Raw genomic sequence first — 23917 nt, 5'->3', positions numbered from 1 at the left:
GGATTTCTCTGACAGAAAAAAAAAAGAAGAGAAATATATGTTACATATGCCACCTGTTATCTGAAAGATACATTTAACTCAATTAAGACCAGCTCAACTTTCATAAATGACAACAAACACTATGGCATTACTATGACCATTACCATAGCAACATATCATGATACCTCTCATTCTTTTGTTTCCAGTAACAAGATCTAGGCAGAAGAAGTCTGGAAAGAACTCATTGGAGTAATTTATCTTCAAAATATATCACATTCTCTAGATACTTCCTACTTTATGATAAAAAAAAAAAGAAACCAACACTATAGTGATTTCCTCAGGTGAGATTTTGAGTACAAATGAACACAGTAAAACAACAGCAAACAAAACATGAATACAACTAAACAATTTCTATCATAGTACTGTCATTGTTTAAAATGAGCAACCAAACAAAAAGAGGTAATATATTTTGAATGCCTCAACAACACACCAAAAAAACCCTTTAGTCAGATGCAAGGTATATCTTCATCAATGCAGGTTCATTATTTTATCATCAGTTAGACCAGTTTAAAGAAATGTCCTGTTCTCAGTCCAATCAAAACACAAATGAAGAGTGGATGTAATATGCCTCACACTTTTTAAATCACCAGTTTACTATTCATGTACCAAGAGACAGCATTCTTGATATGAAATGCACAGCACCCTCAACGAACTGAGTTTGGCTAATCCTTATAGAGGTAGGATAAGCCAGTTTGGGGTTCCACTTTGAGCATGAGCAGAAAAAGGTCATCTGTACCAGCAGAGCATGTTGGTTTTAAAATTCACTGAGATAAGCATCTGTGATGTAATAATTATTCAAGTGATACTTATAAGTGATGCTTGCCAGCACATCCACCTGACAGCAAAAGCGGTATTTGACAATATCAATAGAAAGAGATTTGTTAATACATTCAATGCAAAATAATGAAAGGGATGCTTTCCAAAATGCCAATGGAAGGATCATTCTTGTCACCTGGAAGGTGTTTCATAAAGCTGTTGGTAAAGTTACGAACGACTTATGAGCGACTGGTGATCAGTTCTGATGTGCTATACTTATTAGAATTTCAATAATTCAGCACAAGAACTGATCACCAGTCTCTCGTAAGTTGTTCGTAACTTTACGAACAGCTTTATGAAACAGGGCCCAGGTCTACGCAAGTTCATCCTTTGTTTGAAAATGACTGATGAATTTCATAAATTGTTAGGTTGGGCAAGCTGATGCCTTTTGTTGCTTGAAACTTGTGGAGTGCCTATTCAACTGAGAAAGAAGGAAGGTCATTTGTACCCATGCCCATGAGCTAACCCCGAACTGGCTTATTCCAAATCAAAGCCAGCTGCATATCAATGCGTCCAATATCCACACCTGTGGCCCACTGCCTCTCATACTTCTCAAAACACAGCTTTAACAGCATAAAAAACAGAAATCAAGTACCTGTCTATTAAAAATGCTAAAATAACTGACAAAAGTAACTATAAATGCATATTCCCACATGCCCTAGACTAATATCATTAGACAGATGCATTACACAAACTAACTTGGTCATAAATTGCAGGATTAGTTCTAGTCAGGTCCTGGCACTGCATAGAAAAAAAAATACTGAACAATAATGAGCATTTTGCTTATGGGTCATTGGCTGCTGCTGCTGTAGTTAGTATAATCATCACAGCTTATATTGATTGTGAATTTCTTTATGAAACTGAAGCCTGGAAGTAGTAAGGTGAATACATCTTGATTTCTTGGTCTGCTTGGGTAATTGCAAATAGATAGAGAATTATATCATTTTGCCTTCTATGGTTGCGTGGATAACATTTACTCTTTGAAGACGATTTGGTTTAATACATTACTTTCTTCATACAAATTAGGGAAAGACATCATTTGTAGTGTTCTCAAAGACTGTATGTTGTAAAGACTATCATTTCAGAATTCTGTTAGTGTACTACAAAACAGAAAACAACATTTTTGGCTCTATTGAGTTGTTCTATCATCCATTTGTAGAATTCCTGTAAAAAAAAAACCAACAAACAACACTTATGGGGTAATTCTGTGTAGAAAAGTGTTCATCCATTAAACTCACATATTTCATCAAATTCAAGCTTTCTTCAACATTGTATACAGAATAGCACATGGACATGTAGGTTGAGATTGGGTAGGAGACTTAAAAATGCATCTATAACTGTGATCGACTTCGTACTCATCCCAAATCATGCGTCTTCACTCAGCCTAAATCTGCATCTATGTTTTCCTCTCCTTCATGTCCATGAGGCCAAAATACCCTCGACAATACTTGTAAATCAAAGTGGCAATTATACCCACTAGAATGATAAATCAGGAAGGGAGAGAGAGAAAAAAAAAAGCAGTGGACTAAAGTTTTCTGTAACGCTTGTCATGAATTTCTAAATGGTGCTATATTGAACTTCAAGCTAGGTTTCACAAAAACACTTGCCTAGTTCTCAGAAAGACTTATGATACTGCACAGAATACAACGAAAGCCGATACGCTTCTCTCCTATTGCTAAACAGTCTAGCACACAGCAAATACTAGTATGACTGGCGGCGCTTGAGAAGTCTATCTGATGTAGTAAGCTCAGAGAGGTATGGTGTGTCGTCTCCGACACGAAACACTACGAGGAATGTAGGCGGGGCAAGGCGGGGCCGTTCAGTTCCCTTTCTCCAACTGGAAGTTGACCCCGTTGTAGAGATCGTTGCTCTGGATGTACTTAACGACAGGCTCTGGTATGAGGTACTTCACACTCTCATTCCTCCGCAGAGCTGTCCTGTGTTTGACCACAACATTGGATGAAAAAAACACAATATTGGATGAACAACCACACAGCATATTTATCGATGAGAAGCCATAGGACTTTTTGACGCTTTGTAAAGCCAATGGCATTAATATTTTGGTACCCTCTTTTTGATCTGAAGTGATAACATCTCATTCTAAATTCATGACAGTGACCAATGTACACTGCTATTCATCAAGATCTTAACAATGAATGAATGAGAAGACGACACTATTATTCATACATGACATAAAAACCAATTTCAATGATGTTGATGATGAATCAATCACTGTGATGTGGGAGACTGAAGAGCCTGTGTGGTCCAAGGATTTGATCTAGCATATCATCTTTCTTTGAGACATTACAATGTAATACAGTTGACTCCTGTTACAACAAAGTCCTCAGAACCAGCAGTTTTCTTTTGTGTAAATTTTGTTGTATCCAAACGAATAAACAATCAAAAATATAGAGTGGATAATGGTGAGGGATGAAATCTTACTTCGTTGTAACAAGAACTTTGATATTTAACCATGTTCGTTATAACAAGAATGCACTATATAAGCAAATATTATGTCTGCCTAATAAACTGCATTTAATCATAAAGTATATTGAATCATTCCAGAATCTGAGACTTGCTGAAAGTGATCAATAAGAAGAGGAGAATTGTTGAGCACATTAATTGCTTTCCTGATATGATCCATCACTGTGGTATTACATGAGTGTAATGTGTATCCATCAGTTCTATGACATTTACTCCTGCGACAATTGCTCCCATGAAATATCTGCATGCTAAGCCAAACAAAAACTCTACCCACAAACACAACCCTAACCCTAATCCTCAAATCAAAATAAACTGAAATCCCTCCACAACCCTAACCCTAACCCTAACCTTCTGTCCTTGGAGAAAATAAGACCGAGGCAATTGTGGCACGAGCAAATGTCATGTCACCATATCCATTATCAACATTGTATACTAACTGTATGAGAATATACATGTATGTGACCCGCTACAAAAAAAGGATCGGAAAGTCAGGGGCGGTCGATTTTCTGAAAGTGACATGACATTATTTCAGGGAAAATGAGCAAAGAAAATGGGATTCCATCTTCCTTACACAACTCATAAAAGTAGTCGGTTGTGGAGATATCGATGATTTTATGAGGGCGTGTCGAGTTGACTCAGAAATCAGTGTTTCGAGAAAACTGCCTTCAAAGTTTTCCTTCCGACGCAATTGTGGGGGCAAGGGGAGGCAAGACAGTTTTCACCTCTTGACAATATAAGGTATGCTCCTAGCAACCTCCACGGTGTTCATTTAAGCTTATCTACAGTGCTAAATCAAAATCTTCGGACACATTTCTGTTCCGTTGAAAGTCAGAAAATCATGGCCCAGAAAAATGCTAATTTCTTGCCTTTCCTTTGATCATTAAGCTTCGAAATTTCGGCAGATGTTAGACAAAGCATTACTCTACAAAATTATGTCAAATACAGAAATTGGAGGGTTTTGACAGATTTTGATGATCTGACTTCAAACTCAATTTTCTTGGCTCAGCCGTCAGCGACTTTCGCATCCTTTAATTGTGGCGGGTCACATATATTAGGATAATTTCTGGCATCTACCACAAATAAGTCACAAGTTAGAGAGACAAACCTTATCTTGGTTGAGCTGATTTCATTGTAGATCCATTCTGTCACTATGTGAATATTATTCTGGAAGAGATAAACACAGAAAGGCAAATCAAATCATGCAAAATCATACAGTTGTTTTAAACCAAAAAAAAATGTTTAGATAATTTCTTCAGAAGAGATGTGTCCTATAGAGATGTATTTTTGTGTTGATATTCAAGTCACATAAATCTCCTAAAGAAAATTACCAACTTCTTAGGAAATTCACTGAAAATAAAATCATACATGGTACATACAAAGTGCATGTAGTTGTTGAGCATGAAGTTTCAATGAGAAGTGATCATACGGATCAAGAGAAAAATTCATACAGAAAGAACTGAGTTGAAGGGTGTATGCTTCTGCTTTTCTGTAATATCATATCCACATTTTGTTATATACTTCACATTTTACTGTTTCAGTGAAAAATATGTTATAAACATGTTTTCTGGAAGATTTTTGTTGTTGTTCTGTCACTTGAAAATTAATAATGTCCTGAGACACCTGATGCCTGCCCGTGCTAATCAAGGGAAGACTATTAGATCATACATAATCAACTTTCATGGAACAAGGACCAAGGAATCTCAGGTACTGGCCCAAAGTAGACTACACAGAAACAATCCATTTCTTTACCGAGTACTTGTAGAGGAGATCTGAATCATAGATAAACTTGTATGGATCCGATCCACTCCTGGTGATCACAACAAGACCATGTTTGCCCACTATGGTTTCCAGCTGTAGAATAGACAATGAAACAATGACAATGATGATGATAATAGTATTAACAATAATGATCATCATCATCAGCATAGTGATAAAAGCAACTATTACAATGACAATAAAAATAATAATAACAATACTGATTGTAACCACCATCATTAAATCATCGGTCTTATGCCAAAAGGGCCTTAAACCTCTTCCACGGTTATGCCAAAAGGCCCTTAACACTATAGACTTTGTACACTGTTAGTGCCCTTTTGGCATAACAGGGGAAGTTCTTTAGGGCCCTTTTGGCACAAGGCTGACGATATCATAGTGATCATTATAAATTTCATTATCATTCAAAAATTGCTAAATGTAGCAAAAAAAGCTGCTGAAAACTGCTTATCCAATGAAGGCGAGCCAATGAAGTAAAATGGAGTCAAAAGGGGCCTGAGCTTTCGATCCTAGCAGAATCTTCGTCAGAGGCAAAATGAATGGTTCATTTTGCCTCTGACGAAGATTCTGCTAGGATCGAAAGCTCAGGCCCCTTTTGACTCAAAAATTGCTAAGGACAATATATCAGACATGACAGAAGAAAATAAGCAATGAAATGATGAATGTGTATTGAACTGCTGAACTTGCCTTCCTCAAATCAAGAAATAGTCGGAGAGTCTGGTTATTGCCAGCATTGCTCTAATTAGTTGCGCAGGCTTTCTTGTACTAATAACAATCACACATGAAGAGATGATCATATCCCCTATTGATATGAACATAACTGAATGCCATCAGAAGTTACTGCTGCCCTCTATTGTTGACTGGACAGTAAGGAGATAATCTAAAACCTGGGTACTGAGGATTCCATCCATACTATGCTCTTTCCAAATGAAGGACATGCTCCCCCATGAAATAATGGGCAAAGATAATAAGAAGAGTGCTTTTAAGTGATAGTGTTCATAACAATATCATACTGTAATTGACATTTGTAGACACTATGTCGCACAAGGACTAAACCTGAGTTTTGATGAGAAACAGCCTAGAAGAATTTGTGTCCAGAATTTCTCTGTCAGTGTTTATCCATTTGTTGTCTGTTTTTGTTGCTCTTTTTCATTTGTTTACTTTTACTTCATTGGGCAACCAGAGGGAAAAAAAAAAACTGAGAGAGAGGAAAGAGATAATGCGGAGTGTTGAATCACACGTATCATCCTCAGTTTCATTCTGCCCCTGACCCAATGCCGAGATGTGCTCTCCCGTCCGTATAATTGATGCAGTCTGGTGAGCACGACAGATCACTCTCCATCTCTCCATGTTGCCTACCTCATTTCACATGCACAAAGAAACAGTTTCCTCATCTTCAAAAGCTGCGGCACATGTACAGTAGTCCTACACTACTGTTTCTGTTCAGATTGCAATCTAAAGTATTGCGATTTAAAGTAGCTCACACTTATATGTCCTGAAATCAATTGTACATTTTTTTTCCTCTTCCCCCTCATCCAAGACCCCCTACCCTTCTCCCTGCCCCCAAAGGAATAAAATATTAGAAAATACAACAGCCAATAAAAACATGAAGAAAATGCATATTTTCCTCTGTTCTACTTTCACTCCTCATCTCCTATCTGATGTGCAAATTCCTTGTGACAATATTTTGGCTACAGCTGATATACAGTCATTTAAAATTGTTGCAAGTTGAAAGTACATTACATGTGTAGTACATTTTTAATGTGTGATAATCATTTGTTTTGTTTTGATGCTTATACATACAGTATGAATTCAAAGTATATCAGCCTCTGGGTTGTGGATTTACGTGGCATTGTCCAAACATAAATCCTAAACCGTGTAAAATTCATACTCACATCCTCATCTTTCCACAGTCCAGGTACAGCAAATGATTCCAGGAGGTCGGCCCCACACAGTAGTTTGACCTGGACGTGATTGTTCCGGGGTCGTAGCGGTGCTCCATAGGCATCCTCCACTTCGGCTTCTGAAGAGACGACCAGCAGGAAAAATAGTCTAAGAGTTAATCAAACAGTCCTTTGGAAGGAAAAATCCTCCCTACCTTGTATCAGACCTATTGCAGAATGCTTGCAGCCTTGTGCTGGGTTATCTCTGAGATATCTATCCACAACCAAATGTATGGATAAGCATTTAATATACAAAGAGATTGCTATCAGAAGATACCATTCTTTTGGCACTGTGTATTTGCAGTAAAATCTACACATTTCATTTTAGACATGAGACAAAAAAACAACAACAAAAACCCAAATGTAACAATTTCATGTTGGTAAGGATGACATATCTCTCCTCTTACTGTAATGATCTATTAAGTTCATATTTCTCAGTTGCCATTAAGTCTTAAGATTTAGTGGCAGCATTGCATCAATGGAGAGAAAGTACAGTAAGCCTTGCAGAATCATGCCAATAAAAATAACCTAATCAAATAGTTGAGACCAAAATTTCATGGGAATTTATTGGATGTAGCTTCTTGTTGGTGTTTTCATGTAATGATCTCATCCTTCAGAGCTACCATTTTGTAGACAAAGAGTAGTGGTTGTAGTAAATGTTTTCCCTCTGATATGTTTTTTATCAGCAGAAGACGATGGTATTAGATTGTGAAAGTAATCAACAAACTCTTTGACAATAACCTCAAACAGCCCAGTCTTGCTGAGAATGAGGTCATTGTCAGATATTCCCTGCAGGCATTGACATGGTCCTTCCCCATTGTGTAAATACCTTGACCAGAAACAAACTTCAAAGGACACCTATTCACATCCTTCAATGCCAAACAAGGTAATGCTGCCTATGCTTACTGCTTCTGTCATCCTCCAGGCAACACACTATCAAGTTTTGGAAGCTACTGTGACGTCCGTTTCACGAGACCACCTTCAAAGTAACATCTACTACTACTGTCAAGGACTGTGCCAATCTAAAATATGATGGTATAATTCTACTGCTGGAGCCATCCTTAAATGTACCTGCACCTTTCGGCTCACACTGCATTTATGGCTTGTAAAAGCATAGAGTTACAGTTTATGATATGCTAAGTAGATGGTTTATATAAAGGGAGTTTATCTGATGTTTGTAAAGTGTGCAATTTGTCATGAAAATTACTATCCACAGGGTATTATTCTAGACTTCTAGGGAAATATTTTGACAGGTCCCACTGGAAGAAATATGTCCCTTTTTGAAAAAGAAGTCAAAATTGATATTTAAAGAGAAGATGTTCTTTTTTTTTATTTTGCCCTCCATATATCCTCAGCATAAGAAGAACAAATACCTTGCTAGGTAAAGGAAGGATATTGATGTTAATATGTAACTGGATGGCTCTCCTACCGGGATGTCTAAAAAATGATAGCTGCTACTCATGCTTGCTATCTCAGTTAAAATACTATATCTCATGATTAAAATACTGAAAATTTGTGATGTACTTTTTATCATCTTGCATTATGGCATTACTTGGACTATGCACAGACAGCAGCTGATGCGGTTTTGGACTATATTACTACAAACAAATACACATACACACATTAACTGACTTCATGATCAATGAATGCTACAAGCAGATGCACATTCCTTGAAATGCCAGCCTGTGAACAACAAGTGAAGTTTTTATATTAGAATCAAAGGAATATCTTTACATTTGTTGATGAAACACCTTGGGAACAGCACTGTCCTTATATGAAAGGCCTGAACTAAATATAAATGCATATTTCAAATTAATCAAGACACAAATTTGACTTTTCAGGACTGGCCTCCCTCATAACATTTTCAGCATTGAACCGATTGTTCTTTAGCTGTATCATATCTACGTTTGTTTTGTTCTTGTTTTTTTTTATTGTGTGCACATGCAATGTAATGTATATCAACGCAGGGCTCCCTTGTAAAGCAGACCTTTGTGGCACTGAATGGGACTACCCTGCTTTTAAAGAAAACTTAATAAATAAATAATAAATAAATCAATTCTATAGCTGACATGAAGTTGTTGTACATGTATGCTTATTCTCTTTCTCTTTAAATCTACATCATGTACTTCTGAAAAGCTGCCAAAATGCTACAAATATTGATGGATAGCAATAAACTAAAATGTTGCATTCAAACACTCTTCCATGTCTGCCAAAATGCTAAAAATGTTGATGGATAGCAATAAACTATTAAAAATGTTGCATTCAAACACTCTTCCATGATGTCTACCAGTCTATCTAACGTATATCTTTCATTGCACATCTCTATCGAACAGAAGAACTGATAAATTTACTTAAAACATAAACATATCAAATATGAAAACTTCCACCACTAATCTCTAAAATGCCAACATCATGAGGTTTGAAGTGTGCATACTTGCTCTGCAAATCACTCTTCAAGCAGTAAAACTAGAAATAGTAGAATCCCCAGTTTTTCAGGCAAAGCAAAGGTAGCATGGTATAGACAAGATTATATAATGAATAGAAGCTACTTCAGCAAAACATATTGGTACAATAACAATCACACATCAAACTGCCTTCATGGCAGAAAACTGATACAAGGACCGAGTGTAGGCAGGGGTATAACAAGCTGAAACTACAAATCAAAGGATTCAGGTGCGGACAAGCATAAATGGCAAATACACAGTTGGTATTATTGGGGTCATGGCAGGAATTTAGGGTATTTTTATAGAATATACACTCTATCCACGCTGCACAATTAGACTGGAAGATCAGTTGTGCATCGAGGCTGAGGATGCAAAAAAATGTGACATTAAATAAATGAGATGAAAAATCTATTCTTCACATGGCTGTACTTTCAGACAAAAGAGTGTAAGCAAGGCACACAACGCCCAAAAGGTCAATCATCAATTTTTTCTCCTGGACTGACGATACATTGAAAGTCTTGAAAGCAATGTTCATACTTAGAGAAAACATTGATCTTTGCAGAGTGGCAAATATTGAGCTTTTTTACTCATGCAGACAAAATGCAGAATATTTGCTCAAGGCTTTTTGAAAACAGATGAAGAAGAGTACACGATTGTTACTCAGGAGAGTACAAAATGTTCACTGATTAATTTTGGGCAAACAACCAAAAAAGAAAATAAAGTAGGCATACAAAATTGTAAGCAATCACAGACTAAAAAATTCTGAAAGCACTAAAATTGGGAAAAAATACAGAATAAATGAAACTCTGGGCAAATGAGGAAAAATAAATATGGAGACAATATCAAGGGTAAATGCAATCTGTCGACTGGAACAAAATTTCATGCTTCAATGGTGGGCTGCATAGATAGATCAAACAATGCTTCAGTTTGATTGGTTTGCGGGCAGTCTGGACACATTAAAGGAACAGGATCTTTCTTGCAATGTCATGGTGTCTAGTTCCCTTTATTCCATTCTTACAGCATTTCTTCAAAGGCCTACTGTAGTTGTATTCACAACATCATTCAGGTAAGACTTTTTAAAATCAAAACTAGCACTACAAAAAAGCAATGAAGAAAAAATAAACTAAAAATGAGACAGATGTTACATTGAATTGTGACATCAACTACGTCACCCTAACGAATAATTTCATTTATTATTATTTATTTCTGAGTGAGAAATTTATTCCTGGTCATTTCAACTGATCTGAATTACAGCATTTTCTTAACTACACAAAAATTCCTTTACCTCTAAAAACAGGAATCAAATAAGCAAAAGAATGTAGAAATACCAACAATCATTCATTTCATTAAAAAGAAAAAAAAAATCATGGGGGGGTATTGATCAAATCCAGCAATTTTCTCAGGGTATTGCTCTATGTGTTGCAACATTTTCTATTCAATCTTGTTTCACAGCATCAGTCCTTTTTGGCAGCCAGTAAGCATGCTAGATGAATACATTTTTTTTTTCTACAGATTTCTGAATATTACATTTGAGACTTCAATGTCAAGAATGGTTCATGAAGAAACTACACACCATTTCAGGGATCAGTTCCTTTAATATATGGATAGATTTGTTAGAAACATACCATTATTTGGCAACATTCCTGCCCCAAAACACGCCAAGGAGGATACATTCCTCAGGGCCACCAAAAAGTCTTCAAAAGTCAAAATTATGAGGGGAAAAATGAAATAAGAGTTGAAAACTGTGAAAGAATATGACATCATTAAAATATGAGCAAAAAGGAAATATACAATGAATGCAGTTATATTCTTTTACTGAATTATAAAGTGAAGACGAGACATGTTGATAAGGTACATTATGTTAATCACTTGTGCTGAAATCAAGGGAATCAGAAAAAATGTGAACAATAATAAACTAATCTGCCAATAGTCAACAATCCTGATAACCATTCATAAAGACTCAAATGTTTGTTTCACTACATAGAATATATTTTATAGTAAACTTGCACAAGTTTTTTTTTTTTTTTTTTTATTTGTCATCTATTTTTTGTCACTGCAATGGTAGAAGCCTCTTTATTCTTTCAACCTGGAATACATTAAGCTGCTCCAAAGAGGATGAATACTGGTAGTATTCCATACATACACAGAATGCCAACACCCACGCATCATAACAGGGCTTAGCATGTGAGGTTATAAATTCAGTGATGAAATACAAATGGTAGCAAAATGGATGATGCCTCCTAAAATGCATGTTACACCTAGCTTTGGTAAAAAAGTCATCATGAACTTAAATCACTTTAGTTTGATCACTTATCTTCTTTGTAAGTAATGTGAGAAGCTGTATTTATAACAAACTGATGTAGGTATTCATAAAGTGTAATACAAGAGGAATAAGATGGAAAATGTTGGCTAACACAATCTGGGTGGAGCTGATATCATCTCAAGCATCAGAACCCATAATCACTCTTCAGATTGCCGTGAAACCAACACGGCTCCTGGCAACGAAGACGTAGTCCGCTAGAAATGAGATTAGGACCTTCCGCACTAATTGAATCCTGCGCTCAAAATGGGAACTCCTTTTTTTCGGCTCACAGGCATGATACGGAAGGGGAATGCGGCGGGCCTTGCAGGACATGGGATTGTGCACCACACTAATGATATCTGAACAGGTATTGCAATTTTGAATAAACTACATCAACGTCACAGAGTAGGGCAAAATGCAGTTTAAAGTTTGATGAGAAACGCATATATGCATCATAACTTCTGATATGATTTTCCATGAAATTGGTTTCAAATTTGGAGCATAAATGAAGTTTGATGAATGTGCATTCTGCACTGTTATATGATAGAATTCAATAAAAATTAATGAATTCTCAAAAGAATAAAGTGAAACAAAAAAAAAGTGAGATCAAATTTACATTTTCATCCAGACAAATCATTTTTTTGAAAAAATAGCTAAATGTTTGTTTGACTTTTTGCAAGCTAATGTACAAAACAATAGTATCTTCAAAAGCTGTGCTTGATATTTAGAGGCACATTCCGCACTGTTATATAATAGTATTCAATGAACATTCAATTTCTCGAATTCTCGAAAGAGTGAAGTGAAACAAAACAAAGTGAGATCAAATTCACATTTTCATCCCCACAAATCAATTTTTAAAAATATCTAATGTATGTGTTTCTTAGCTATTAACAAACAAAACATAGTATCTTCAAAATATTAAAGCTGTACTTGATATTTTCAAGGAGAGTTTGCATGTATTGTTTTCCATCAAATGAAGGCCTTCAAATGGAATTTTATGGAAGCTGTTGAGAGGGTCAGTGTGGTAATATGCAATCTGAAGCACGTACTGCATTTCTGTATTAAGTAAAACCAATTCCTTTCTACTTGGCTGAGCGAGGCACTTAAACCATGTAGGGCAGTTGACTTCTGACTATCTCCACTGGCTCCCTACTAGAAAGCTATCGTAAAAACAGTCTACTATTCATGAAATGTCAGGAATTCAACAGTATTACAGTTTCAACAAACTTTGAGAAGCTGAGTTATACACTGTTACTTCAAGTGCGATTGAAAAGTGTTTCTTGCTCTTCTTGTTTAAATTTGTTTCTTGAGAAATTTTAAACAAGGATGTAAGTGAAATTCTGTAAAATTGGTCCTGTAGCTTGCATTTCAACAATGGGATTACACAAAGTCGTTAAGATTCATTCTACCTCAAACAGTTGTTCAGCTCTCCCCATTCCATTTGATTCATTCCTGAACACGATCGATGAATTGATGTTTGCATTTCAGTTGTAATTGCTCCCATACATAGGTGGGCAAATTTTCAACACCTCCGGCTGTAAAGTATCTCAACGATGATTGCGTCGCCAACGGCGACCCATCTCTAGGATTATTACCAATTATGCAACTGACTGATGGCCGATGCATCAACACTTCCAGTAATGGATGAGGAGACTGCGTCCAACAAGAAGCTGGCAAGATCCCTGCTGCAGCCATCTCGTCAAAATATTACACTTTATGAGCTAAACTTTTCACATACAGATACCTTCCAAATTGCTACTTGTCAGATATTTTTGCGGTTGTGAGGGTCTAGTAATTGTTACTTTTTAAGAAATATATAAGAATGAATAACATGCTACAATGCTAGTTCTGAATGTTTTCACTTGGTGATTTCTTGTACTCATGTAATCACCTTTGCTGCATGTGTTCTCTACTGTGGAAATTCTATCCTTATCCTAAATGTTGATCTCACACACAGTGTCAAACAGAATCAGAAGAATTTCAAACTACCGAAATGAGAAAACTGATGCTCGGGAACCTGATTACAACTTTTGTAAGGTGTTAGCATCATGACATAGATAAGCATTTATAAGTTTTACATGAGATAACAAAAACTTTTCTTTTTTTTTCATCTCCAACAAAAAAGAAAAAACACACGAAAGTGATAGCTTGTACTGCTGTGGGTTTTCTTGTACGGAGATGAGGATGCAACTTTAACAAGCGAATCATAACAGGTTTGCTATCAGTAGCTAACAGTGCATCACAAATCAGGCACTCAAGCTGAAGAAACAGGTAATCAAGCCATCATCAATCACCTCTTTCTCTTTTCAATGTTCTCCGTCTCTCTATCTCTCTCTCTCTCAAACTCTCATGAAATATATATTTTGAGGCAAGGCGGATGGAAGATCAGCACGTAGCACTTTGCCATTAACGATGCATCACGCCAAGAAAGTCACCAGGGAGCGGCAACTGGCCTTTGGCGTCTCCAAAGGAATCGACTGTTTCAAAACCAACATCCCAGCGAGATGCTAGAGACAGACACAAAGATGATGGGGTGGCGAGCTGCACGTTGCTAGGAGAGGATTCACTCCTACAAAAGCATGACATGAAGTGAGACAATCATCTTTTGATGCTGTTGGAGGTGTTGGAAGAGGCATGAAGGATGAAACTTTTTCAATGTAGCAGTATCCTATGTGACTTTGTTCATTTCTTTCTGATCATGTGACTTGCAGTAAGGACAGAAGAGGGCATAAATGACACAGGGAGATCCAATGTGTAACTTGGGCATGTCCTATGAATTTTTTCAAGGTCATAAGAATGACTTTATAACCACTTCTGTAAGTGGTAGCCAGTGTAGTAGGACTATTTCTTAAGGGTGGGAATAATTCTTGTATGTTGCAACAGCCTAAATGCTGAACAGGCAGTTGAGGTTTAGATGCAGTGGAGCTTGCAACATTTTTCCTGGGGATGGTAATGATTGTAGTCAGCTGAGCGGGAATGCACAAAAAAATAACTAGAATTTCATTTATGTTATATTCCCGAAGTTATTATAATATCTGCTGTAACAGAAAAGAAGTGATCATCACAGTTGAGACAGAGTAGCCATTCTAGAATGACATAATCTCAAACTCATTTAAAAATTTTCAGCAGTCTAAGCAGCAGAAGACAGAGATTTCCATTTCGAATGTGACTGTGGATTGCTCCATTGCGGAGCATTAATTTATTTTCTGGACTAGGGGACAAACAGCTGCTCCTCACATGGCATTAGCCAAGGCCCACTGTGTGCCCCAACTGAGATTGGGGGCCAGAGCACCCTGATGAAGATCCGTCCTTGTCTGGCCCCAGTGCCAGCTTGCACCCACAAGGGGTCAATGCAAGGCCCCCTGATGAAATTAGGTTGCTCTGTACAGTGGATATCCACAATAGAGACAATCTATGTCCAGTCACGTACAGACAGCCACTTAACCCGTTGAAGATGGGCTGATTTTGCTGCCACACACATTTCCAACAGACACCTGCCAGAGTATACTCAGAACTCATCTTCAATGGGTTCAGGATTCTAGCCACATGATTGTACAATGCATAGGTTGAATCACACTTTAAAGAAGAAGTATGTCTAAATTCATTTAATCTAGTAAAATTGGTCATTTGTTCTCATTTTGACGAGTGAAGATTTTATGATAATTTAGTAGAATATAAAGTATTCTTTGATACAGACCTATGTGTATCAGAGTTCAACTCTCTCCAATGTTTTTGTTTTTGTTTATTCACTTGATGATTTATCTTCATTCGACCCAAGCTGTCATGAAAAAATAACAACAAAAACTCACTATAATTACACTTGTACACGTAAGTCTCAAGAGTCGATCACAATCATGTCAGCAATTTTGTCAAGCCTTGACGGTTAACTGATTTCTGTTGCAAGTGTCACACTAGTCACAAATTATATTATAGCAGGACATTTAATTGAGTGGTTTATCTTTTTTTTGTTCATAAAATAATAACAATTCTGAATTTTGGTGTTGCTAGAAAGACGCGGTCTTAAATTTGTTATGTTAAATGGCCACTTCATCTATTCAATCTCCATGGCAACAGACAGGGAAGGTTGGCTAGGACTAATGATGATGGTAGGGGGCATGCAGGGATGTCGTGTCGTGACCATTGCATCATTGGGTGTGATTAGGAGGGATTTTAAAAGGTGGGCTAACAGCACGGAAAGGTAACGAACTAGTCAGACATGCTCTGCCCATTCTGGGAATTATGGACCCAGCAATGTCCAGTGAGACTTGACCCAGAGGATACTACTGTCCAGTGGATGATGGAAGATGACATGGGCAGTCATCCATGGAATTCAATTTCGGTGTCTCTACTAAACACTCACCTCCCCAGTGATATTCTTCACCCATGATAAAGTGAACAGTAATATATAGATACTCATCATCTCCCATGTCACGTAGGAAAGACATGGATGAATTTCTCCTAGTGGCTACATCATTTTTCATCCATTTTCATATCCCCATTTCACTACGCTACATTAAACATTCTCAATTTGGATTTTCATCAATTTGGAGTAGACATTCGCTTTACTGTTTAACCCGTCGAAGATGAGTCCCGAGAATACTCGGACAGGCGTCTAAGGGAAATGCATGTTATAGCAAAATCAGTCTGTCCTTAATGGGTTAATACCATACATTGAACCTTTATGTAAAGTGCACCAACTTGCTGTACATCACATTAACTTTCAGTGCTATCTATATGTAATAAACAGTAGCCAAGATAATCTTCTCAGCTCTATTTTGCTAATATCTGTTCCTCCATATTGTTTCTCCTTGTCTGCTCCCCCTTCCATTTTTCATTCTCTTTTCTCCCTCCCTCCCTCTCTCTCTCTTTATTCTCCCTATAGTTCCTCCTCCACATTTTTGCATCGATCATCTGTGTCATAATCATGTCTTCACACCCACGCTCCCTCATCAGCATATATCTAACGTTCCATCTTTCTTTGTCTCTCCATTGCATCCCTTCCTCCTATTCTTCCTGCATCAAATATCCAATTATTCCACGTAACAAATTTGTCCTCAAATTCCACCTCTTCCCGTCTCCTTTATCTAAACTCTGTAAGTTTCCATTACATATATTAATCGGTGGTACACTTTTTATCCTGTTTTCCCAATGGACCACTGACGAAGGGCAGAAGCAAGTAGGTGTTCTGAATTACTGGCAATGGCTGAATATGAAAATGCAATTGACCTACTGCACACCCTTCTTTCTAATGGCATGAAGTGAACTGCACACTGACATTGCGACCGCCGAGCGCTGAGTAAATTAAGCCTTTCCCCCAAAACATGCGTGGACGTGTGCTCCCAATACCTGGCCGGAATTTAGCAACGTCGATTCTGTGTGTGGAGGGGTTGGCACTCCACCGACACGTTCGCTTAAACGATAACCCACACGACCGACCGGAGATTTCCATCCAAGCTGATGTAAAGAGCTCTGTCCCATTATGTGAGGGATCTTGTACAGGTAGTGGTACATACACTTCTCTTTAGCCTAGCACTATGGGGGTATTTTTTTCTGCAGTTGCTCCTGACAGATTACTTTGGAGTGCAAGTTCTAACTGCATAGTTAGCTCTCAATAGTGTTTGCATTCCGCATTACTCAACTAGTGTAATGAATAATGGCAAAATAACCATGGGCATGTTTGCCTTTAATGAATATGTCGTGGTATCTTCAATATCTAGTTTATATGTGTAAAGTGACTAGTTGATATAAAACTACATTGTTTCAAGCTTCCATTGCCGTGGGAAAAAACACAAAGAAAAGATACCTTGGTTTCAAGATTTAGCGACAAATCAGCAGCAGTCATTTCGACAAAAACTTAATCCTTAGACGGCCCTATCTACAAGTAGCATCTCCATTCATCCATATGGGACTAATTTGTCATCTCTTCATTATATTTCTTTGTACCATAAACAATAATGGACATTCACAGGCACAGTTTGTGTCTCCATCAAAAACCTGGTTATAAAAAAAAAATAAAAAAATCAATTTAGATTACACAATTAATTTATTCTCCATCGGGACATTTCCTGCATCCAAAAAAGCGTCCCTGAAAGACGGCCGGATGGCCCTAGACACCCAGTCTCCCCCTCCCATCGATTCATCTTGAAGAGCGATCTCTCGGGGTACTTTAGGCATCTGCATGAAGCAAGATGCAAGGCAACTGGAACCTCTCCCCCCCCCCCCCCCCCCATTCCTCTGGGAATTGATTTTAGCTCCTGCAGCATATATACCACACTGTACCACTGCAGAGTATAGGGATGATATAACACATGATCTAGTTGAGTACAAACAGTACTTCACCAGTTAATACTTCCATTCATCTGGCATACCACAGGATCTCGTATACAGCATTGTGAGGGGCGGGGAACTGTGAAATATTAGTTACAGTGGCAATAACAGATTGAATCTACACTTCACAGAACTCTTTTATAATCCCTGGATGATCAGCAGGCTACTGTATATGCCCGATATTTGGCAAGTCTAATTTTTTGCCACTCAGGACTTCCTGACTATTTCACTAAAGGGTGGTTAACCCGTTGAGGACGGACTGATTTTGCTACAACACGCATTTCCCATAGACACCTGCCCGAGTATACTCGGGACTCGTCCTCAACGGGTTAAAATAGCGATGAAGGAGTATCGTTATTAAATTCATGAATAGCAACTGACTCGTGAAAAATCACAAAAATTTAAACAAAATCACACAACATATGGTGAATACAGTATCACAAAGTACATTCGCTGCTTTTTTGAGACAGGCTGCTCCAATGGAAGCGCTAGTAACAATACATCTTTTGCTATGGATGACATCTAATGGGATAATCAATGATATCATGATGGTGTGGTGCCCAACTAGAAGTTTGTTACTGGTAACATTTTAGTTCTAGAAAGATTGAAGCACTTGAAGCCACACATCACAAGTCAGACTTTTGAGTCCATTTGCACATATCTATACACTATACCTCCTGATCTGCAGCACAAATAACTTTTTATGTTAACACTGTATCATAAACACATTTTTTAAACACAACAAAAACAACAAACACTTGTAACTCAGGGGCAGATCTAGCTTTTTATAAAGGAGGGGGTTGGGGGCGGTATGCGAGGGAGCGTAGCGACGGAGCCCGAGCGAGCGGAGCGAGCGAGGGGGGAGGGTGTGGGAGGGGTGTGTCCCCCCTCCCACAGTAGGGAGAATTTTTGAAAATCTGTGTGTGAAAATGGCGTATTCTTGCATCTAAAACACCACTATTTTTGGTATAGAGGTCATTGCCATAAATAGAAAAAAAAATAAAATTACAAGTTTAAAAAAAAAAGATAAGATAAAAAAAAAAAATGGTCCCCGGATTTTTTTTTTTGGGGGGGGGGTTGCAACCCCCCAACCCCCCCTCTAGATCCGCTTCTGTAACAGATTTCAAGATTTTGTGATATTTAACAGATATCATGACCAGTTGAAGAGAAAATGATGGAAGAGTTTCTGGTACAGATGATAAACTTAGAGAAGAATATATGGGTCAGTGAGAAATGCAGCTGAGAGCACACTGCCACAAAGGCTATTCACATACATGTCCTACTGTTAAAAAGCAGCATTTGGAAGAGGATACTATTAGTTCCTGGTGGTCACTTCCCGACAGTCGGTCAAGCTACCAACATAGCAGCTTCCTCCATTGTGCCAACAAAAGAGGCTTATCTGCCTCTGATGGAAGAGTAACTCTGAAAGGATTTCCACATTCTTTAGTGGTGAGATGGTTCATTGCTTTGATTGTATATATAGCCTTGAGTTCAGAGGGCATTTAATTGTGCCAGGCTGATATGAGTCAAAGCTATCAACTGAGCAGTTCTTTGTGTCGCCATGGCTCCTGTTATGATGTCACATCAGCCTTGTTATGGTAATGTTTTAACATATTCATATTTAAGAGAAATTCTTCCCAAAATATATGTGGTTTCAGAAAATGCTGTAATATTATTAGAATGCATCAGTGAAGTTGAGAAAAATCAGACAATACATTCAAAAGTTATGAATTTTAAAGTTTGGTGTTGCCATTGCTGGATAAAAAGGGTACAATAGTTTAAAGTTAAGTGAAACTACATAAAGAAAATATAGAATTCCATATCATTTCATTTTTCTTGGAAAATGAAAGAGCAGTTAACATACTTTCTTTGGGGGGGGGGATCAGGGAGGGAGGGTAATATCATCATACACATACTCATATGCTTGTAATGAAATGAGGGAATGTATACATGGTACTTTTCAATAAAATAAAATAAATTGCAGAATTCTCTTTCTATTTTCTTTGTATCATTCTACTGTGATATCAATCACAAATTGACTTTAAAAACCTCCTTATCCAGCGATGAAGACACATACATTTGATCAATTCTAAACATTCATAACTTTTGAAGAGATTGTCTTTTTTTTCCTCAACCTTCACTGATATTATGCTCATATATTATGAGTCCACATAATTATATGTTCAAGAATAAATTCCTCTTTAATGTTACTTCACTTGCTGTGTACATGTCTTCAGTTTGATTTGTGTTAATGGTTGAATAAATGGCAACAATGTATCTGATAATAAACACTCAGTTCAAATGAGATACATGATTCAAACTGGGGAAAGGAAAGGATGACTTTTTAAAAAACATTATCTTCATACATACAGAAAAAGAATATGAAAGGAGGATATTCACACATAGTGAAAATGTACTGTTAAGGATTTTCATGCGTCAATTTGTGACTGTGCATCACAAAACCAACAAAAAGTCACACCACTTAATTTTACCTGAGGACCAAAAAAAAGGTAAAAAGGGTCAACCAAGTCAATCTTGAGTTTTTCATATTTTTTGAAAGAGCAATTCTTCTTCTACATTATGCTTAAGTTCGGGATCATAAAATGAACAGGATATTGTGTTTCATAGCAGTTTTTCTGGAGCACTTTTTGTGATTAAGTGTGTCTTATAGAGTCCTCTTAAAAACTCTGTACACACTCTTCACTTTCAACTTTAATAACTTTTGAAAGGATAATGCTAAGACTGCTTTAAAATTGGCATTGATCATGGACAGAATGTGTTAATATGGTGTGCTGCATTTCAGCTTAATCTGATAATCCCTTCATTGTTGTTGCCATGGTGGTTTACATCCTGCTTTTGTTCCATTCATCGCACAGCTAGTATTGCTTGGTAAAGACTAAGTTCTCTAATAGACCCTGTACTTCAGACCCTCTGTTCTCAGTTCACACTCTTCCAGAGTGTGTGCTTTCTTTCCAGTACGTAGATTAGGAGAGTCCATTTGAATTGAGTTATTATTTTAAAGCTTAGAGTCTGTTCTTCCAGAATCTGCCCTTAACTAAAAATCCACATCTGGGGACTTTTTGTTGGTTTTGTGATGCAGGGTCACATTTGTTGAAGCAAAGAACATATTCATGTCTATTGCAAATCAGGTTTTCAGATTCTGAGTAGTATGATGAATTAATCATCACATTCCACTTGGTACCCTAGATCATTTCCTTCCTCTGTAAAATAAAAATGAATCAAAGATGCATTATATGTATTTTTGTGCACTTAATCTTATTCACAATATCTATGCCTAGACAAACAGGACAGGATACTGTACGAGCTGAAATTTTCGCATACAGATATTTTCGCGAATTGCTACTTGGAGGACATTTTCGCGTGTTGTTAATTTCGCGGCTGCGAAGGTCTAACTGAACTTAGTTATTCACGTGTTGTTTATTTTTGCGGTTCAAAGGCGATTCGCAAAATTTGCGAAAATAAAACCACCACAAAAATTTCAGCTCGTACAGTATAATGATAGTGTGTACAGTATAATGATAGTGTGCACACTTCTAAAACTACCATAAATTTTATATTTATGATGGCTGCCTAAAAGTTCATCAAAAATTGAACTTGAAATCACAATAATCCAAACTAGAATCTCAAACTGCAGCAAATCTCACACACCCAAATCATGCAAAATGAGATCTGTGCATTAATGTTAATATCAGTCTATTTTAACAAATTCATATCACTGGAAACCCCCTGTGTGCCAAACCACACTGCATTCTTCCAGAAAATTCATACCATTTGAGACAGCCGTTTCGTTCTTCCTGGTATTTCGTCGCCTCTTTGGTGCCCGACGAGTCGCCATGCAGGTTGGTGGGAGGGGCAACTCTGGGTTGTTGTTGACTTTGTTGCTATTAAGTTCATCATCATGGTGGGTAAGGACCTGCAGAAGATACAGTGAGAGGTGAGAGTTGAAATCAAGTCAGTGTAATACTCCAGCAAGTATTTCATAACATGGCAGCCTTACCAATGTACAGCAGTTTGTTGGAACCTTTCAATTCGTTAGTCAAAATATCACATGCACTCAAACAGTACGCTAATTATTGCAGACTATATGAACTGCACCAACTGCAGGGACTTTAAAGGACCAGTTCACCTTCATTAACATAAGGATTGAGAGAATGTAGCAATTTTAGTAGAACACATCATTGAAAGTTTGAGGAAAATCAGACAATCTGTTCAAAAGTTATTAATTTTTGAAGTTTTTGTGCAGTCATTGCTGGATGAGAAGACTACTGCAGTGTATGATGTCACATCCGCACAACAATATAAGGAAAATATAAAGAGAATTTCAAAAAATTTCATCTTTTGAAAAAAGTACACATTCCCTTGACTCGTTACTGACATATGTTATGGGTAATATTATTCCCATTGCCTTTAGAAAGAGGCAAGTCAAGTGCTCTTTTATTATGCGAAAAAAGTGAAAATATTTTGAATTTTCTTTACATTTTCTTTATACTGTTGTACTCATATGACATCACGAGCCTTAGTAGTCTCCTCATCCAGCAGTTCCAACACAAAAATGTTTAAAATTCATAACTTTTGCATCGATTGTCCAATTTTCCTCAAACTTTTACTGATGTGTTCTACTAATATTGCTGCATTCTCTCAATCCTTATGTTAATGAAGGTGAACTTGTCCTTTAAAGGGGAAGGCTAGTAACTGATCAGTGGGAATCAGTGGAAATGCTGGGAGATGATTGTTCCAATCCTTATGGGATTCATTCAAGAGTTCATTGTATGTCTGTTGTGTGAAAATGATTTGCTTCAGAATGGTCTCATATTCAAGTAATGTGCAGTTTAATGCTTCCAGGTTAGTGTCCCTGGTCAGTGACGGAGCATTAATCTGCACATTACTTGAATATGAGACCGTTCTGAAGCAAATCATTTTCACACAACAATAGACATACAATGAACTCTTGAATGAATCCCATAAGGATTGGAACAATCATCTCCCAGCATTTCCACTGATTCCCACTAATCAGTTACTAGCCTTCCCCTTTAAGCACAGTTGTATCTTCAGTAAATATTCAGTTGTTTGCATCTGAATTTGACTATTTCTTCATCTAACATTTGTATATAGTGCACAAAATTTTATAATTGCAAACTTAGAGCTTTCGTGAAAACAGTACTAATTCTTTGAGTCATAAACCGACTTCAAAAATGAATTCATCCCCTTGAATTTATCCCTTAAACTGTGTGCAAAGCCTCTTTACCAGATGTTTATTTTCATACGGGCCAAGACTTAATCTATGAATGCACGAGCACAAGCTAAAACAAACAGGTGCGGATTGGAAATCATTCTGCGATCACTCTCTCGGCCAGACCATCTACGGCACTCAAGGTTGATTGGGAAGTGAAAACATGCCCGCAGAGCGATAAATAAAGGTCAAGTCTACACCGATAACAATTGCCCCTGAAGCCAAGCATAGGCACAAGGATTACAGGGCTTGCACTTTGCACTTGCGCGATAAATTTGTACTGTACTTCTGCGACTGTACCTCCGCACATATATTTTTCTTCTGCTTCTCATCTTACACTCAGTCTACTAGGACTAGAGGCAAGGCAAGAGTGATCCATATTTCATTCATGATTGCATCTCCTTGACATCACAGAACAGCTCGTTAAATGCTATATCAGATTTCTCAACCACATAATCACATCTTGGAGCAAAATTATCCCTCTCAAAATCTGTAGTTATCCTATACGATTCCCTAAGAGTGCATCCATTCCATGGGG

General features: G+C 37.4%; 1 protein-coding gene across 1 annotated transcript in view; it reads right to left on the bottom strand.

The window, feature by feature from the left end:
• Positions 1–2359: 2359 nt before the first annotated feature.
• Positions 2360–23917, bottom strand: part of LOC140241745 (nicotinamide/nicotinic acid mononucleotide adenylyltransferase 1-like) — a 60247-nt gene continuing 38689 nt past the window's right edge. Inside the window, exons 4-9 of the mRNA XM_072321493.1 lie at positions 21918–22062; positions 11125–11193; positions 7008–7135; positions 5089–5190; positions 4445–4503; positions 2360–2792 (exon numbers count right to left, since the gene is read on the bottom strand). Of these exons, the coding sequence (XP_072177594.1) occupies positions 2675–2792; positions 4445–4503; positions 5089–5190; positions 7008–7135; positions 11125–11193; positions 21918–22062 (621 nt within the window). The 3' untranslated portion in view covers positions 2360–2674. The remainder of the gene's footprint in view (positions 2793–4444; positions 4504–5088; positions 5191–7007; positions 7136–11124; positions 11194–21917; positions 22063–23917) is intronic.

This window comes from Diadema setosum, chromosome 18 (genome assembly GCF_964275005.1).
Source record: "Diadema setosum chromosome 18, eeDiaSeto1, whole genome shotgun sequence".
Classification (NCBI taxonomy): Eukaryota; Metazoa; Echinodermata; class Echinoidea; order Diadematoida; family Diadematidae; genus Diadema; species Diadema setosum.
Note: the sequence above shows the minus strand (reverse complement) of the source record. Positions and strands in the feature narration are given on the sequence as shown.